This window comes from Podarcis cretensis, assembly GCF_951804945.1.
Source record: "Podarcis cretensis genome assembly, chromosome: 13".
Classification (NCBI taxonomy): Eukaryota; Metazoa; Chordata; class Lepidosauria; order Squamata; family Lacertidae; genus Podarcis; species Podarcis cretensis.
In genome coordinates, this window is record NC_137182.1 from 50497579 (window position 1) to 50516452 (window position 18874).

The 18874-nt window shown below is 47.3% G+C and overlaps 1 protein-coding gene and 1 long non-coding RNA gene across 3 annotated transcripts in view; one reads left to right on the forward strand and one right to left on the reverse strand.

The window, feature by feature from the left end:
• The window catches only part of LOC307202366, a 40359-nt gene that overhangs the window by 10427 nt on the left and 11058 nt on the right, over window positions 1–18874 (forward strand). Inside the window, exons 5-6 of the long non-coding RNA XR_013832854.1 lie at window positions 8896–9023; window positions 16445–16597. This is a non-coding gene — a long non-coding RNA (uncharacterized lncRNA). The remainder of the gene's footprint in view (window positions 1–8895; window positions 9024–16444; window positions 16598–18874) is intronic.
• Window positions 15924–18874, reverse strand: part of LOC307202094 (myosin-7) — a 42080-nt gene continuing 39129 nt past the window's right edge. Inside the window, exons 38-40 of one of the 2 annotated variants that reach the window (XM_079951708.1) lie at window positions 17859–17954; window positions 16225–16359; window positions 15924–16100 (exon numbers count right to left, since the gene is read on the reverse strand). In XM_079951708.1, coding sequence (XP_079807834.1) covers window positions 16080–16100; window positions 16225–16359; window positions 17859–17954 — 252 coding nt within the window. In that variant the 3' untranslated portion in view covers window positions 15924–16079. Of the gene's footprint in view, window positions 16101–16210; window positions 16360–17858; window positions 17955–18874 lie in introns of both variants that reach the window. The other variant, XM_079951709.1, reaches the window with a different exon arrangement.

Genomic DNA, 18874 nt, shown 5'->3' on the forward strand with positions numbered 1-18874 from the left:
CGAACACAGGATTTCTCCCCTCCTGTGGTTTCCAGCACAACGGGCATTCAGAAGCACTGCTGCCTCTGACCATAGTCATCAATAGCCCTCTCCTCCATGAATTTCTCCAGTCCTATTTTAAAGCCATCCAAGTTTGTGGCCATCTCTTCCTCCTGCAGGAGGGAGTTCCACAGTTACGCGCTGCGTAGTTTTCCTTCCACCTGTCCTGAATCTTCCAAAATTTAGCTTTGCTGGATGCCACCAAGTTCTAAAATTGTGAGAGAGGAATTTCATTTCATTTCATATTTTATTTTTATGCTTCTCATCTCACTGGGTTGCTCCAGCCACTCTGGGCAGCTTCGAACAAATCAAAACATCTAACATTAAACATCTAACACAGTAAAACATCTAACATTTTCCAACAGGAAAGCCCAAAATAACATTTGTAAAAAAAAAAAAAAACACAGACAAAAACAAACCCAGAAGCTTTTCTTTTGGAAATTATAGGGACAAAACTACCTAAATTCTATAGAAATTTATTCATGTACTGTATGCTACTACAGCAGCAAGAATACTACTTGCCCCAAAATGGGAATAAGCAGAAGTCCCAGCAAAGAAAGAACGGATACAAAAACTTATGGAATATGTGGAAATGGCAAAACTTACCGGAAGAATAAGAAATCAAAATAACAAACGTTTTTATAAAAGAATGGAAATGGTTTATTGAATATTTACAGACAAGTTGTAAACAGATAAAAACATTGGCAGGGTTATTGTAATAACCTACAGATTCATAAAAGTATATATTGAAAGTAGATAATTAAAGGAGCAAATTAAATGAATTTGGATATGCAGGAAATATTTAAAAAATTTAAGGAACCGCAGGAAGAGGGGGAAGGAAGTGCAACTGCGAAATGTTAAATCAATTGTAAAACTAATGAAATGTATAAACTTGAAAAAGTATAAATGAAAACATAAAAAGGAAAAAAAAATCCCAAATGTCGTAACCTTCTCTCCCTTGCAGGGATGTCGCTCTAGCTAAGTCATAGCTGTCTGCCAACGTCTGCCTCTTTAGGGTGGGATATTTGGGGGTTTGGGGGGGTTGAAACTGAGAGAGCCACACGTCAGTTGGGGGTTGGATGTGGGGAGCAAGGGGTGGGAGGCTGGGATCCTCGCTGTCGGTATCTGGGAGTGCTGCATTCCCTCGTCTCTGGCAAATATCTCTCTTCACACCCAGCTGCTGTTGACAGCTTCCCAGTCTTGGCTCGCTTTCTGGAATCCTGGTCTTTTTATATCGAGACAAAAAGAAGAAGGGGATAGCTTATGGGGTGGGTGGCGGCAGTGGGGTGGGGGTGGGGGAGAAGAGTTAATTATCTTGAGGCCTTTGTCTCTCCTCCTGTGCTAGGGAAAAAGCATCCGCAGGAGAGAGGCTGGAGGAATTGAATCTGGCCCGGTTCCCTGAACATAATGTCCACTTAGTTGGTATAAAGTGGTGATACCCAAACAAGAGTGCAACTGTTATCCAGGAAGAGGTGTGAGATTCCGGGGATTTGGAGAGGGGGGGCACACACGCACAAAGAGGGTGTCGGTGCAGAGATGCATCTGCGCAACCCAAGCCTAATGTCATCTGCAACAGAATTTGGGTTGAGTTGACCTCACTGCCGCCGAAACTGTGTCCCATCGCCTGCTATAGGGAATTAGCTCTCACCGAGCCATCTCTGCTGGCCCCTTCTGTCCCGAGCCCCCAAACCCACAACTCGGGCCCCTCCTCTGTTCCTCCAATCTGGCCCTCAGCCCCTCAACCTCATGAACTCCGTTCTTTTGCTTGGCTGAGGCAAGCTCTTATCTCTGAAGCAGAAGGCTCAGTTTCCCCATACTTGCCCCTTCCAGCTCTAGCGGTGCCCCACAACCATCCTCAAGCCCTGACAAGTATCCCCCCCCACAAAAAAAATAACCCCACACAGCCTGCATTGAGATACATCAGGGCTCCTCAGGTTTATCCCACCTTTATCCCAGTTCTGCTGATCTCTTTTACCAGACCCTCCAAATTTCCAGGGACTGCCCCAGATTTAAAGAAGCCGTCTCGGTTTCTCAGTTGATCCCAGAATGTCCTGCTTTTCCTTTGGACATCCCTATTTTCACCGGAGAATGTTGGAGGGTATGGAGTTATGTGACCCCCCCTCCCAAGCCAAGGAGATAAGTACAGTAACTAGACAACTTTTAGAAGACATCTGAAGGCAGCCCTGTAAACTTCAGGTTGCGTTTTTTTGGGTTATGGACGCGCCGAAACCCGGAAGTACCAGAACGGGTTACTTCCGAGTTTCGGCGGTCGCGCATGCGCAGAAGCACCAAATCGCAACCTGTGTGTGCGCAGACGTGCTGCTGTGGTTTGCGAATGCTGTGGTTTGCGAGTACAGATCACGTTTGCAACCCGAGCACCCACTGTATAGGGAAGGTTTTTTTTAAAAAAAGTCTAATGTTTTATTATGTTTTTATATATGTTGGAAGCCACCCGGAGTGGCTGGGGCAACTGAGTCAGATAGGTGGGACACTATTATTATTATTATTATTATTATTATTATTATTATTATTATTATTATCATCATTATTATAAAAAAATAGGACATCCCTATATTCATTGGAGAAATGTTGGAGGGTATGTCAGCGGCTATGCTTTTGCCTCCATGGTCAGAGGCACCAATGCTTCTGAATACCAGTTGCTGGAAACCGCAGAAAGTGAAAATTATATACCTTTAGGTGCCAGGCAAAAAACGTTCCTCTTTAACCAGTCCTTTGGCTGATTGACATCCAACCAACACCCTTTTAAAATGTGTTGGGTAGGTGTGGGATTATTGGATTGTTCTTGTTCTTGTTTTTATTATGCCTTTTATGCTGTTGGCGATTCTATCTTGTGAGCCCCTGAGACCTGCGGGTATAGGGTGGTAAAAAAGGTAAAGGTACCCCTGCCCGTACGGGCCAGTCGTGTCCGACTCTAGGGTTGTGCGCCCATCTCACTTAAGAGGCCGGGGGCCAGCGCTGTCCGGAGACATTTCCGGGTCACGTGGCCAGCGTGACGAAGCTGCTCTGGCGAGCCAGCACCAGCGCAGCACACAGAAACGCCGTTTACCTTCCCGCTATAAGGCGGTACCTATTTATCTACTTGCACTTAAGTGTGCTTTCGAACTGCTAGGTGGGCAGGAGCTGGGACCGAAAGACGGGAGCTCACCCCGCCGCGAACCGCTGACCATACGATTGGCAAGTCCTAGGCGCTGAGGTTTTACCCACAGCGCCACCCGCGCCCCAGTATAGGGTGGTATACAAATTTAATTAAAAATTTTAAAATGCTCTTGTGCCCGGGTCCCGCTTGCGGGTTTCCCGCGGGCATCTTGTCTAAGGCTACCAGGTTTTTTTCAGTGAACCCAGGGACACTTTTCAACTTCCTACTAAATAGATGGATTTTGTCAGGGGACTGATTTGTAAGTCCCCGGGAAACGGGGACGTCTGGCAACCTTAATCTAGTCAGCGAGAACGGGATCCTGGCCTCGATGGGTCATGGGTTTCTGATACAGCCGGGCTCTTCTGGTTTTCCTCTCATCCCTCGTATCAGCTTGCCTGACGCCTTCTAAGCCAGGCCCCAAACCCACAAAAGACGAGGGTCAGCATGGGGTTGGGCGAGAGAGAGACAACTGTCTTTCGGAGGGAGGAGTGGAGAAGGGAGGGGGGCTGGGTTGTCCTTGTTTTAATTCTCAGATTTAGAGCACCTGCTAGACCCAAAGACTGAGAACATCATGGCACGACTGGGCGAGGCAAACACAAATCGTTTTGAAACTTTGCAACTATAGGTATTGAATGCGCCAGACTTGCCAGCTAGAGAGCTCTGGCAGTTGCCCTGGGGCCCAGGACACTGCAAGATATAGCAAAGGGCACTTAAGAACACGTTCCTGATGGAGTCACACATATATGGGAAGAAGAGAGAATAATATGTCTTAGGAAGGGGGAAACTTAAGTGGGCACGAGCTCAGGTTATGAGTTTTGTAAATGGGGGGGGGGCGCTTGTCTCTACACTTTTCACCTTGCTGCCCTTTCCACCGGTAAGCGCTCTGTCTGCAGGTAAGCGACTTTCTGTTTATAGACTTGTAGACTAGGAAGGGAACCCGAGAGTCGTCTAATCCAGGGGTCCCCAAACTAAGGCTGGATAAGGCCCAAGGGACTCGTTTATCTGGCCTGCGGCGACCCCCACCACCTGCTCTCACCAGCGCTGCACTGCACAGCTGCCCACTTCCGGGTCAGAGGAGCACCGGAAATAGCTTGAGCGCATGCGCAAGCGTTATTTGCACATACGCAAGCGTTATTTCCAGTGCTCATCCAGGTCAGAGGAGGCCCGTGCACATGCGCACAAGCTATTTCCGGTGCTCCTCCGACCCAGAAGTGCGCCGGAAATAGCGTGTGCGCACACGTATGGGCCCGCGCTCCCCCGCCCTCCAGCCCGCCGTGCGATCGGCACTGGAGACACCGGCCCGAGGTGTGGTAAGTTTGCTGACCCCTGGTCTAATCCAACCCCCTGTAATTCGGGAATCTCAGCTAAAACACCCATGGCAGATGGACACCCAGCCTCTGCTTAGAAACCTCCAAGGAAGGTTAACCTCTGGGGGAAACATTGGAAAAGTGACTTGAAGTTTACACCATGTTGTTCTTTGAAGGAGAACTACCTGAAAATGATTCACAGATGGTATAGGCTTGCTAAGATGTATGAGACAGAATCGGGTAAGTGCTGGAGATGCAAAGAGGTGGAAGGAACGTTCTTTCATATGTGGTGGACTTGCAAAAGGGTAAAAGAGTATTGGGAAATGATCCATAACGAATTGGAAAAAATGTTTTAAAATACAGTGGTGCCTCACAAGACGAAAAGAATCCGTTCCGTGATTCTCTTCGTCTAGCGGTTTTTTCGTCTTGCGAAGCAAGCCCATTGACGGCTTAGCGGATTAGCGCTATTAGCGGCTTAGCGGCTTTTAGCGGCTTTTAGCGGCTTATCGGATAAGCGGATAAGCGGCTTAGCAGCTTAGAAAAAGGGGGGGGGGAGGAAAAAAACCCCGCAGGAACTCGAAAGACATTTTCGTCTTGCGAAGCAAGCCCATAGGAAATTCGTTTTGCGAAGCACCTCCAGAACGGAAAACTCTTTCGTCTAGCGAGTTTTCCGTCTTGCGAGGCATTCGTCTTGCGGGGCACCACTGTACTTTAAAAACAACAACCAGAGTTCTATCTGTTGGGGATAACTCAGACTGAAACCCCCAGGTGTCCAAAAAAGGTTGTTTATGTATGCCACTACTGAGGCCCATGTTTCGTTAGCCCCAAATTGGAAAATGGGCGAGGTCCCAACTAAAGAAGAGTGGCAACTTAAGTTGACAGATGTGCACAACTCGCAGACTTAACATATAGAATGAGAGAACAAGAAGAACATACGTTTAAAGAAGATTGGAAAACGTTTATTTTATATATGGGAAATAACTGTGTACAGCTGAAAACACCGGCAGCATTAAAATAAATTCAACAGTTTTGATGGATGCAATAATGGAATACTGAATGGTATGGTTTTTGTAAAACATGCTGGGATTTATGATATGTAAAATGAACCATGGAAAGAGAAGAAAGGATGTCACTGATCTCTTAAGGAGGTAAAACAGGTATCTTAAGTTGTAAAAATATACAAAATAAAAAACCTATAAGGAAGGGGAGTCACTTCTCAAGGGTTGAACAGCTCTTGCCACCCGAAAGTTCTTCTTGATGTTTAGTCAGAATCTCCTTTTGAAGAAGAATCTTGCCATTTGAAGCCGTTGGTTCGAGTCCTGGCCTCTGGAGCAGGAGAAAAAAAACTCGCTCCATCTTTGTTGCAAAAGTGCAGAGCATGTTGTAAGTTGTTTTTATATGCAATGACGGCAGCAAGAATATTATTATCGCACAAAAATGGAAGCAAGAAGAATTACCGACGTAAGAAGAATGGCAGATGAAATTAACGGACTATGCAGAATTAGATAAATTAACAGGAAGGATTCGAAACCTGCGGGACCAGAGATTCTTAGAAGACTGGAGTAAATATTTGAACTATTTGAAAAGCAATTGTAATTAACAGATTACGCTAGTAGGACTTGCAAGAAGTTCTGTAAGGAGGACGACTCGAAATATTGCATGAAAGACTATTAAGAGAGTTATTAGTTAATAGATAATTAAAAGTAATAGAGAAATAAAGAAATGCAGAACAAGTGATAAAGAACAGAAAATCTTCAGAGGTTGTTGACGGAAGTCTAAAATATTGTATGAGATAAGAAGTTATGTTAAATTATTGTTGGAAATGATATGTTAAAAAAACCCAATAAAAATGTATATATAAAAAGCAAAAGTACAGAGCATGGGTTATTATTTATGTGCAAAGTAAGTACTGTATTTTTTAGAGAAATAAATAAACTGACAAAACAAGATGGGAGTCATGGGCTTCCATGGGGCTGAACCAGTTCGGAGCTGGTGCAGATTAATAGGCAGAGGACTGACAAGTACATTGCTCCCCACTTTTCTTCCAGCTCACAGCTGTCTCCTGCCCCTCCCTCCCCACGACCTAAGACCCTCCCCTCGCCAGCCAGGGCAGCATCCCCTCCTCCTGTCAGATTAATCCCAAGCAAGAAGAGGCAACGGGATATTGAGTTCTGGAGCCCTCAGACCACCAGGTACTTTTGCATACTAGAAATGTATCAAGCTGTACATTTGGGCTGGGTTGGGGAGGCGCAGAGATTTCCTTTTCTGTAAATGTATTTTTATTTCCTTCTGTAACGTATACAAAACCGTAGATGGAAATCAAAAGATGAGAGGCAAAACTATAAAGCAGGGGTAGAATGAGTTGTGCCTGGGTTAAATTTGGAAAAAAGTGCAAGTAAAGAATATTGGCATGATTTGATTGTCAAGCGTAGTTCCAATTTTTCTGGGCTTGTGATGAGGTTTGTCTTGAAAATGATGGTTCCTCTGCATGTGTAATAAAAGGAATGCCAAATGATATAAAAAGTGTCCTGTCGAAATCTCAAATTATGAGTAGTTTTCTACATTATTGCTATATTCCAGAGCGAGCGGTAAGATTCTGGGTTGTTTTCCATTGACTTGCAATGACTATTTGAGCTGCCGAGACCATATACAAGACCAATTCTTTTGACAATATATCTGTATTGAACTTACTCAGCAGCATTCATCTTAGACCACGGCGTAGAGATTTTCTATTGGGGAAAAGAGGCATTTCGGTGCAAAGAGGGAATATTTTGGGCTCCCTTTGTTTTCCATTCACAAGATGCTCAGCTTGCCTGGGAGAGAGACACAGAGAGAAATAAGAGGTGGTATATGAAGCTTGCAAGAAGAGGCAAGCTTTGGAGCTACACAGAACAGTTTATCACACGGGCCAGGAAGACAGCTCCATTCCCGGTTGTCTATAGGCACTTTAAGAGAGCAACATCGCCGGTTAAGGAGATGGTGCTGGGAGATTCAGATTCATTATCCTGTTGGTGCTGATCAATGTTTTAATGCACTTTTAAGTGGACATTAAACGTGTGTTGTGATTAGGCTGTTATCTTTCTGCCTGAAGTTAATGATGTCTGCATTTATAACCAAGGGGTCTTCCTGGGGAGCTGTTTGGAGGCAGTTTTGAACAGGGAGTTCCCCGACAGCTCCCTCCCACCGGGTACGATACGATACGATGATACGATAATCTTTATTGTCATTGTCCCATACAGAACAACAAAATTGAAAAATCTACATCAGACATTCAAAAACCAACAAGCCTGCTATTCCAGCTATCCCAACCTGGTGAGCCCCGTAAAAACTCTGGTACCCCATTTTTAAATACAATATACTCCCATACAGACTCCTTAAAGGTAAAGGTAAAGGGACCCCTGACCCTTGGGTCCAGTCGTGGCCACTAAGTCGCTTCTGGCGAACCAGAGCAGTGCACGGAAATGCCGTTTACCTTCCTGCCACAGTGGTACCTATTTATCTACTTGCATTGGCGTGCTTTTGAACTGCTAGGTTGGCAGGAGCAGGGACCGAGCAACGGGAGCTCACCCCGTCGCAGAGATTTGAACCGCCAACCTTCTGATCGGCAAGTCCTAGGCTCCTTAAAAGTAAAGGGACCCCTGACTATTAGGTCCAGTCGTGGCCAACTCTGGGGTTGCGACGCTCATCTCGCTTTACTGGCCGAGGGAGCCGGCATACAGCTTCCGGGTCATGTGGCCAGCATGACTAAGACGCTTCTGGCGAACCAGAGCAGTGCACGGAAACACCGTTTACCTTCCCACTGGAGTGGTGCCTATTTATCTACTTGCACTTTGATGTGCTTTCAAACTGCTAGGTTGGCAGGAGCAGGAACCGAGCAATGGGAGCTCACCCCATCGCGGGGATTCAAACCGCCGACCTTCTGATTGGCAAGTCCTAGGTTCTGTGGTTTAACCCACAGCGCCACCCGCATCCTCCTAGGCTCCTTACAATGTGTTTAAAACCAAAATCGCATTTAGATAGAAACTGTTTCTCAGGCGGCTAGTCCTAGTCTTTATAACCCTTTACCTTCTTCCAGAAGGCAGAAGCTGAAAGAGATCATTTCCGGGGTGCGCCCTGTCCTGCGCTATCTCTGCAGCTTTCCTATGACACCTGGAAGCATAGATTTGATCGAAGGTGAGAAGAGTGCACCCAATTATTCTCTCCGCAGTCTTTACAACCCTGGACAGCATTGTTTTTCCCCTGACCGTGCAGCTCCCAAACCACACACAGAGACCATAAGTCCCGTAACAACAGTCATAGAGTTGGAAGGGAGTCATCTAGTCCAACCCCCTGCAACCTGAGAGGGTGGAGGAAGCAGGAAAAGGCCTGTCCCTCATTGTTGACTTTTGGCAGGTGGAGGTAAAGGTGGCAGCATTGGTGAGGGAAAACTAGGCCACACAGCCGTTCGGCAAGACCAAGGAACCACCTGCGTCCCCACAGCACCCTGAAGGAGTACGACAGACACTGCTTGGATGGCTGAGGTAAGTCCAGGAGTTAATCCCAATCTCCGGGAACAAGAACGTTATCCACCGTATGGATTAAGTCCGTCTGTGGTCCCTTCTCTTAGCAATGGAACTGGCAGATTGATAAGAAATAATATGCAAGAAGAGCAGGTTCGGACCAAATGTCCCTCTAGCCTAGCATCCTGCTCCCAAAAGAGGTCAATAATAATAATAATAAATAATAATACATTTTATTTATATCCCGCCCTCCCCAGCCTACACCGGGCTCAGAATGGCTAACACCCGATATAAAAACAAATTGATTAAAATACAACTTTAAAATAAGATTAAAATAAATTCCTCCTCCAAAAACTTGTGGTCTGGTGCGTCTTATAGAGCGAAAAATACGGTACTTCTCCTTGTCGCAGGGTCCCAGGCAGCCTGAAATATTGCGGGCTCTGAATGACACGAATGGAGTCCGAAGGGACCCCGAGGGTCATCCAGCCCAACCCCCCTGCAATGCAGAAATCTCAGCTAATAGAAGTGGAAGAGGTGGGCACCTGTTCATGAGAGGGGGTTGTTTTGGGGTAGGGGGCAAGACTGCGATTTAAGGGCATATTGGCGTCCTTCTCACACTGCCCTTCCCCGAGCCGCTTTGCAAGGCTGGGATCTGATCAGATCCCCCCTGGAAAATGCACCCCGCCTTTATGTGTAGCTTGGCTCGCTCGCTCGAGCTGCGCGGAGCACTTTGCTCTCCATTTTCTTTCTCGGAGCGAAGAGCCCAAAGGCACCCCTTCTCCCTTGCAGAAACAGAGCTGCTCCAGGATGCAAGGGACTGCCTGGGCATTTTCCCAGAGAGGAATGTTTCAGTGCAATTTTCGTAGCTGTTTCAGGCAGGAAGTCAGATCAACTTGCCCAGGAATGGCCTCGTCGTGGGTATTTTTTTTTGGTTGTTGTTAAAAACAATATCTATCAATAGCCCCCTTCTAATCCTCCCAAGTCTATTTTAATAGTGCTGACCTATTTTAATCAGTTTAATCAAGGGATCCGGCGTAAGACAGCCTAATCTATACATCTGCGTGCTTTCATCTCTTCTAATCTCCCTGAATATTGGGCTTAATGCCTCTGATCCCTTTTAGGCACCTACCAGCCTGGCCTAATCTCATTTGCACATATGCATATTTTAATCTGCCTTTTGTTCAGCAGCTGACACCCCCTCGCCTTTCCTTTTGCATCCCCAACAAATTTTTCGATGGGAATTTTCTGCTGGGTGTGAAACAGGATGGCGAGTCTCATTTACATTAGGGGAAAACCTCCAGTTCTCTCTACTGACACTCCCCAAATCAGGACTTTCCCAGACAATTGGTGAGGCTATCTTATTCCATTATTCAGTTTATTCCTTCAATCTGATTGACTGATTGATTGATTGATTGTCATTTGGATCGATTAAAGGGGGGGAATGCCCTGGATTAACCAAGCAGCTGTCTTTTATTTCTATTTTCATGGTTTCAGTTCTCAGCACAAACAAAAATATATACCGTAGATACAAATGTCGCAAACCAGCAATTACAGGAACAGTACAGATAGCTATGATACTTGACAAGCTTAGCATCTGATTGTTTTAAAAAGAAAAGTGTGAATTGTTTTGAATGCAAATGTTTGAAAGAGCTGTGAATAGCAGTGCCTGTCTTAACATTATGTGTCTTCTAAGAGGGTGCCTGTTTTTTGTTCATATCAGGGTCCTGCTAGATCAAAGGTCGCATTTTTCTTTTCACTGGGGCAGATTGGATGCCTCCAGGAGGCACACAAGGGGGTCCTCCCCTGCTGTTGCACCCCTGAAACTGAAATTCAGAGGTAAAAAGGGACCCCTGACCATTAGGTCCAGTCGTGACCGACTCTGGGGTTGCGGTGCTCATCTCGCTTTATTGGCCAAGGGAGCCGGCGTACAGCTTCCGAGTCATGTGGCCAGCAGGACTAAGCCACTTCTGGCGAACCAGAGCAGTGCACGGAAACGCCATTTACCTTCCCGCCGGAGCAGTACCTACTTATCTACTTGCATTTTGACGTGCTTTCGAACTGCTAGGTTGGCAGGAGCAGGGACTGAGCAACGGGAGCTCACCCATTGCAGGGATTTGAAGCACCGACCTTCTGATCGGCAAGCCCTACGCTCTGTGGTTTAACCCACAGCACCACTCGCGTCCCTATAAATTCAGAGGTACACTGCGTCTAAACATGGAAGTTCATCTAGCTAGCTATCATGGATAACAGCCATCAGCACACCTGTAGTCCATGAATTTGCCTAATCCCCTTCAAAAGACACCCATGCTAGCACCCACCACCAGCTTCATGTGGCAGGCAGTTCCACAAGTTAATTCTGTGGTGTGTGTATGTGTGTGTGTAAAGCAACCGCTTTATCACCACTGCCACCAAACTTTACAGCAAGTTCAGCTATGGTGAGAGAAGCGGGGGGGGGGGGGCTTCTGTGTTCATTCTGCTGTGAATACGTGCAGATTTCACTGACTAAGCTAATTACAAGTGGTACAATCAACCCACTAGGGGTGGGGAACCTTTGGCCTTTCAGGTATTCCTGAACTACAACTCCCATCGACCCTGGCCATTGGCCATTCTTGCTGGGGCTGATGGGAGTTGTAGTTCAGCAATGTATGAAAAGTCAACATCCATTATGACTGTGGCGAGAGAGAACTGTAGTCCACCCCTCACAGAGCTCCAATTCCCAGCATCCTCAACAAACTATAGTTCCCAAGATTCTTGGGTGGGGGGGGAGCTGTGTGCTTTAAATGTATGGCATGGATGTATCTGAAACTGGTGCATATTGGAGAGCAGAAATGCACATAAATGTCCCTCTCCACCCAGACTGTGTTGGAAGGTGGTGTTCTTCTTCACTGAGTTTTTTTAAGCAGAAAGTGTGCCTTGCAGAGGATTTCCTGTGTTGGCCAACAAGGCTAGGCTAAATGGCCTTTGAGACCCTTCCACCTCTGTGATTTGGCGAAAGGCTATTCCTGCTGTCACAAGGCTGGCACCGATCTATCATTTATCTGCGCTTTGGATACAGCATGGGACTTATAGGCTTTCTGCACAAAGGGCTGTGACTTGGGGGCAAAACACCGCAGGAATCACAGGCGCAGGTTTATAGCTGGGGTGGGCACTTGCGGGTCTCTGGGTGTCGCTTGGCTGCAGAACTCATTCACCCACTGCTCCCGCCTGAAGCTCTGAGAACCGAGGCTCAGAGAGGAACGCCAGGCTGCTTGAAAGCCCTTTTGCAAAGGGCTCTCGCAAAGCCCCACAGCTGCTGTTTTTGGAGGCTCAATCAGGAATGCCAAACTGCTTGGAAGTGCTTTTGCCAAAGGGCTTCCTGGCAACCCTGCCAGGCTCCTGCGTGAGCCTCCCTAGCTCAAAGAGGAATGCTGGGCTGAGCAGGATTTAACCCCCGTTAATCAGCTGACAAGTAGGGATTAAATCTGTGATGCTTGGGATGCTGAGGTCCAATGCACCAGGTATCCCCATAAGACCAGGACAGGGACTTTTGCAGAGTTTAGTTTCGCTTTTGACTGTCCCCAGGGGGGCTCATCTGGCGTCTTCATTACATATCTTTAGGCGCCAGGCGTAAACTTTTCTCTCTAACCAGACCTTTGACTGATTAACATTCTATGGCCGTTTAATTGTGCTTGCAGATTGTTTCTGTTTTATTATGTACTTTGCATTCTCATTTTCTATTATTATGACATGAACCGCTCTGTGACCCTAGATGAAGAGCAGTACACAATTTTTTAAACAATAATAATGTCTGCTGCCTTGTCTGAGCCAGCCTGTTTCCTGCGCGATTTCACCCTGTCCTCAGCTGACATCAGCTGGTGGGTGGGTGTAATTTGGGGGGAAATGCCTCGTGGGCCAAACGAGGTGCCCTGGAAGGCCAAGACTGGCCTTTGGAACCCTGCTCTAGACCAGAGGTTGGCAACCTAAGGCCCATGGGCCAGAAGCAGCTCATAAACTGCCCCCAAACTGAGCCGCCCGCTTGGCGAGTCCCCGCGCACTGCGCTAAACTGGCACAGTGCAACTCTCTTCTGTGGCTCCGGAAATCGCTTCTGCGCTTGCCCAGACACCGAAAATCACTGCTGCTCAGAAGCGATTTTTGGTGTCTGGGCATGCGCAGAAGTGATTTTCAGCATCTGGGCATGTGCAGACGTGATTTCTGGCATCGCGCTTCACCAGTCCAGCCCACGGAAGTTCTCCGCGGGAGTGATCTGGCCCATGCCCGGTAAGCCTTGCCGACGCCTGCTCTAGACATTCAAATAGTGCACCTGAAATTATCAGTTATCTGATTTCTTACCCACCTTTTGCTTTAAGGTCCCAGAGTTACAGTCCAGAGCTTAAAACAATTGCAAAGAAAATCTAAATCTTAGATATCCAAGTCCAGGGAGAGTAAAGATGTGGGCTTTCAGCATGTGAGGGAGACTACATAATGATGCAAAACACACCACTTAGAGGAGGGAATTCCACAAATTTAGGGGCTGCCACAATTATACTGTTAGATCTTTTTTAATTTCTGCATTATTCTTTTTTACTTGCTTGTACAGTGGTACCTCGGGTTAAGTACTTAATTCGTTCTGGAGGTCCGTTCTTAACCTGAAACTGTTCTTAACCTGAAGCACCACTTTAGCTAATGGGGCCTCCTGCTGCTGCCGCCGTGCTGCTGGAGCACGATTTCTGTTCTCATCCTGAAGCCAAGTTCTTAACCCGAGGTATTATTTCTGGGTTAGTTGAGTCTGTAACCTGAAGCGTCTGTAATCTGAAGCATCTGTAACCTGAAGTGTATGTAACCCAAGGTACCACTGTAAATCAATTCAGGACTTTTTAGTGACACACAACACACAAATTTAATCGAAAGCTGAGCCTCAGAGTCAGGGTTATAACCAATATTAGTGCCCCACTGAGTAAATCCACTAAAAAGAATGAATGTGACTAAGGTCTGTTGATTCCAATGGGTCTAACTCTGAGTAGAATTCAGGCCACATTCATGCTACACATTTAAAGTGCTATGATACCACTTTAAACTGTCGTGGCTCTCCCCGCCCCCCAATAATTCTGGGAACTGTAGTTTGTTAAGGGTGCTGAGAGCTGCTTGGAGACCCCTCATTCACCTCACAGAGCTACAGTTCCCAGAGTGCTTTATCGTTAAACCACTTTGCTAATTGTAGCTCTAGGAGGGGAAGAGGGGGCCCCCAACAACTCTCAGCTCCTTTAACAAACTACAGCTCCCGGAATTCTGTATGGTGTGATTGTGACCCTGTTGTTGTTGTTGAGTCGTTTAGCCGTGTCCGACTCTTCATGACCCCATGGACCAGAGCACGCCAGGCACTTCTGTCTTCCACTGCCTCCCGCAGTTTGGTCAAACTCATGCTGGTAGCTTCGAGAACACTATCCAACCATCTCGTCCTCTGTCGTCCCCTTCTCCTTGAGCCCTCCATCTTTCCCAACATCAGGGTCTTTTCCAGGGGGTCTTCTTCTATTCTCATGGTGGCCAAAGTCTTGGAGCCTCAGCTTCAGGATCTGTCCTTCCAGTGAGCACTCAGGGCTGATTTCCTTCAGAATGGAGAGGTTTGATCTTCTTGCAGTCCATGGGACTCTCAAGAGTCTCCTCCAGCACCATAATTCAAAAGCATCCTTTTAGCAAATCTCTCTTCCTTACAAGGAAAGAGATTAGGCCCAATTAGCCAGTAACAGGTGAAAGCCACAAGGTGGCAGCCGTTGTTCAGGAAGGGGCTTGAGATACTGCCAGAAAACTGGGCAAAACGCCAACTCTGGATACTTTGGACAATAGGGAACTTTGCCTTTTACTGTGAATTTTGTGCTTCTGCATCAGTGGAGAGGTAGGCTCGCCCAGGGAGAAGGGTTTGGTCGAGAGTGCTGTCCTGAGAGGACCAGGGTTGCAACAGAGAGGGCGTCTCCAGATTGCATTTTGCATGGAGAGATTCAGACACATATCCGGAAACTCGGGTTTGCACAATTATGATGGATTTAAGGGCTCTGTCCCCCTAGTGCCACAAATCCTCTTAAAAAGGGAAAGGGCTTCTTGCAGTGATGGGAACATACGTTGGAAAGTGTGGGGCGAACGAATGACGGATGGGAATACATATACCGGTAAATACCCCACAAACAGATCAGAAGCAACACTCAGTAAAGACCAGGAATAGCCTGACAGCTGTGTAAGCTTTGTGCAAGAAGAGAACAGGAGGAATGGGGTATAAACAGGTCGCCTGGATGAGCCCAGAGATTTTGTCTTTTCCTCAGAGCACAGATTTTCACCCCCTTGTACCAAGGGGAAACCCAACCAGATGAGCGGGGTACAATTTTTTTTAAAAAAAAATATTATTATTATTATTATTATTATTATTATTATTATTATTATGCAGCAAGGCACCTTTCGTGCCACTAAATGCTTAGTAAAATCATCATTATTCCTTATAATTCTGATGTTCAGGCTATGAGTGCCATTGTTTCTGAAGCCCAAACAAAACCACACACACACAAAAACCAGGCAGTATCATAATGTTTAGGGGGAACCGCAAATTTGCAAAAGGGCAACAGAAAATCTTTAGGGGAGGGGGGAAACTACTAAAGAGGGAATGGAATGGTGTTTCCGGGGCGGGGGGGGCGAGCTCAGCTGGTTGGAGGACAGAGCTGGAGCACTTCATGCTGCAACATTTTATTGCAGCTCCCAGTTCGGTTTCACTTAAGTGATCCTGCAGCACCAGACCGAAAGGCTCCTCTTACTCTAGCGTAGTGATTTAGCAAAACACCTCCTCTCTTGGCTTGCCTCCAGCAACTGGCATTCGTTCGCATGTACCCTACGAGCCTTTATATCATATACCACTCTGGCAAACAGCGCCTGACACGTACAGAGACACACGGAACGCAATAGCTGTTTGATAGCCTTTATTCTACATTTCGGGGGCCATGCTGATATACAGAGCGGGGGGGGGGGGGAAGCGTCTTCCACTGCCTTTCAGGTGTGGAGCGGGGGCGGGGGGCATACGTGTGATTCGGGGATGGTTGGCGTCTGATCTTCAAAAGGAGTTACTCCTCATTCAGACCTTTCTGCAAGGGAACAGGGAGAGAGGAAGGAGGAGTCAGCGGAGAAATGCAGATATCAGGCGGGGGGGGGGGGGAACCGAAATTATAGGAGTTGGTGAGGAGAGAGAACGCACCAGAGGTTTCTCACCTTTGCCCCGATATCACGGCTCTTGGCCCTCAACTTGTTGACCTGGGACTCGGCGATGTCCGCCCGCTCCTCGGCCTCATCCAGCTCGTGCTGAACCTTCCGGAATTTGGCCAGGTTGCTGTTGGCCTGCTGCTCCTGCATTGGGGTTGGGGGGGGGGAGAGAAAGAGATGGGGTGAAATCACAATGGGGTGGTGTATTAAAGCTAGTTCGTCCTACCAGGGGGCAGCGAACGAAGCCGAATGTTGGGAGATCCGAGACAAAACGAAGGAAACTTCTTCGCACGGTGCAGACCGCGGAACTCCCTGCCACAAGGGGTTAGCGGAGGCCACCAACTTAGATGGCTTTAGAAGAGGACTGGAAAATTCACGGAGGGTAAGGCTGTCTGCGTCTACCGGAGACGAAAGGCTTAGGTTCTACCTTCGCTGTCAAAGGCAGTATTGCTGGCTGCTGGGATCGCCAGTGGGGAGAAACTGCAGGTTGCTGGATGAGGAGGAAGAGGGAGGAAAAGGGATGGAAGGGGAGGCCCCGCCCCATTTTTCTCCAGCCCCGCCCACTGTTGTCATAGCCCCGGCCACTGCCAAAGTGCAGTCCCTGACACATTATCCTCAAGGGAATTCAGCCCTCAACAGGGAAATAAAAATGTTGCCTACCCTGGCCCTACAGTAAAGACCTTTAGATGAGCCTTGCTCCTCCTTTCTGTCAGAACTTTGAGACAGACCTCAAACGGGGAGCAGGGCCTTATCGGCATGGGCGCCCCTAGAATGGGATTTCCTCCTCTGGAAAGATTGTTAAAAACCACCTCTGTCCTGACTAACAGAAACAAAACAAAAACCTCTTTCCTTCTTTTTCTTTTCTTCCCCCCAACAGGCGTTAAAGCAGGTGACGGTTGATTTTAACAGTCTGGCTGTTTTTAATCTTGTCATTTTACATCCTGCTGACATGTGGTTTTATTTGATTTTACGCCGCTTACAAGTTCTGATTCTAATAGAATTGGATATTGGATTTTCATTTGCTTCTGTTGTCATTTTTTTCCGTTCGGCTGCCCTGTCGGCGGGGACGGGGTGGGGAGAGGCGTAAACAAGAAATAAGATAATACTTCTGAGTGCGTGTAGCGCGAGGGGGGAATCTAGGGAAGATGGAAGTGCTCTCCGCAGTCGCCCACAGTGACCGCAAAATGCTCACCTGCAGGTCCATTTATTCAGGCGCGTAAATGGCAATAATGACGGGGAATGGAGAAGCGAGGAGTGGATGCAGAGCTTAGTGGTTAGAGCACCTGCCTTGTGCTCCTCAGCATCTCTGGGTGGGCTGGCAGAGACGTTTGTCTGAAACCCTTGAGAGCTGCTGCCAGAAATTGCAGGCATTACTGATCTCAGTACCAGTATAAGACAGTTTTCTGTGTTCCTAAGTGGGCCCCGTAGGAGGCAGGTCATGATGAGTTCTCCCAGGTGTCAAGGAGGAAGAGGAAGCCTAGGCGAGTGTTCCTCAGCCTTGGGTCCCCCAGATGTTGCTTTGACTACATCTCCCATCATCCCTGACCTAAACTGGCTAGGGCTGATGGGAGTTGTAGTCCAACACCGCCTGGGGACGACGACCCAGGGCTGAAGGACGCTAGCCCCGAAGGTTGCGTGCTTACCGCTTCTTCAGCCTGCCTCTTGTAAGCCTTGACTTTCAACTGGAGTTTATCCACCAGATCTTGGAGACGGACGAGGTTTTTCCGGTCCTCCTCCGTCTACAGCACAAAAGGAAAAAAAGGAGAAACAGGCAGGTTATTTAGCTGAAGAAGGAAACTGACACACTGTGCTGGGTTGACAGCTTTGCCACCTCCCATGTAGTATTTGCAGGACTGCAAATGGTCCACGGAGGCTGGATTAGAAGGAACAAACTTTACCCAGCAGCCCTAGACGGCTACCAAACTATTCAAAAAGCGGAACAAGTCGGGCCTTCTTAGCTTCCTTTCCCTGCTGGGTTCACCCAGAATTGATTCCTCCCCCATACAACCATTCCTAAATGACTTTCGTTCCTGCTCACACTGCGTCCTAGAGCTGGCCCTACCATTAGGCAGCAATCAGCATTTGCCTCAGGTGGCAGATACGATACGATAATCTTTATTGGCATTGTCCCATACAGAACAACAAAATTGAAAAAATCTACACCAGACATTCAAAAACCAACAAGCCTGCTATCCCAGCTATCTCACCCTGGTTAGCCCCCTAAAAACTCTGATACCCCTTAATTAAATACAATATACAGTGGTACCTCGGGTTACATACGCTTCAGGTTACATACGCTTCAGGTTACAGACTCCGCTAACCCAGAAATAGTACCTCGGGTTAAGAACTTTGCTTCAGGGTGAGAACAGAAATCGTGCTCCGGTGGCGCGGCGGCAGCAGGAGGCCCCATTAACTAAAGTGGTGCTTCAGGTTAAGAACAGTTTCAGGTTAAGAACGGACCTCTGGAATGAATTAAGTACTTAACCCAAGGTACCACTGTACCTCTGAATTCTCAACTAGTTTCAACTCTCCCTGTTATTCGAAAATCACAGAGCAACGCAGCTCTTCATTAGATTTTGTATGCCACCAGTTCGATTGGGTGATCTTAAGCTTGGTGAGATCACCATCCTGATTCTAGATCTTTCCAGATCCCTGGGCA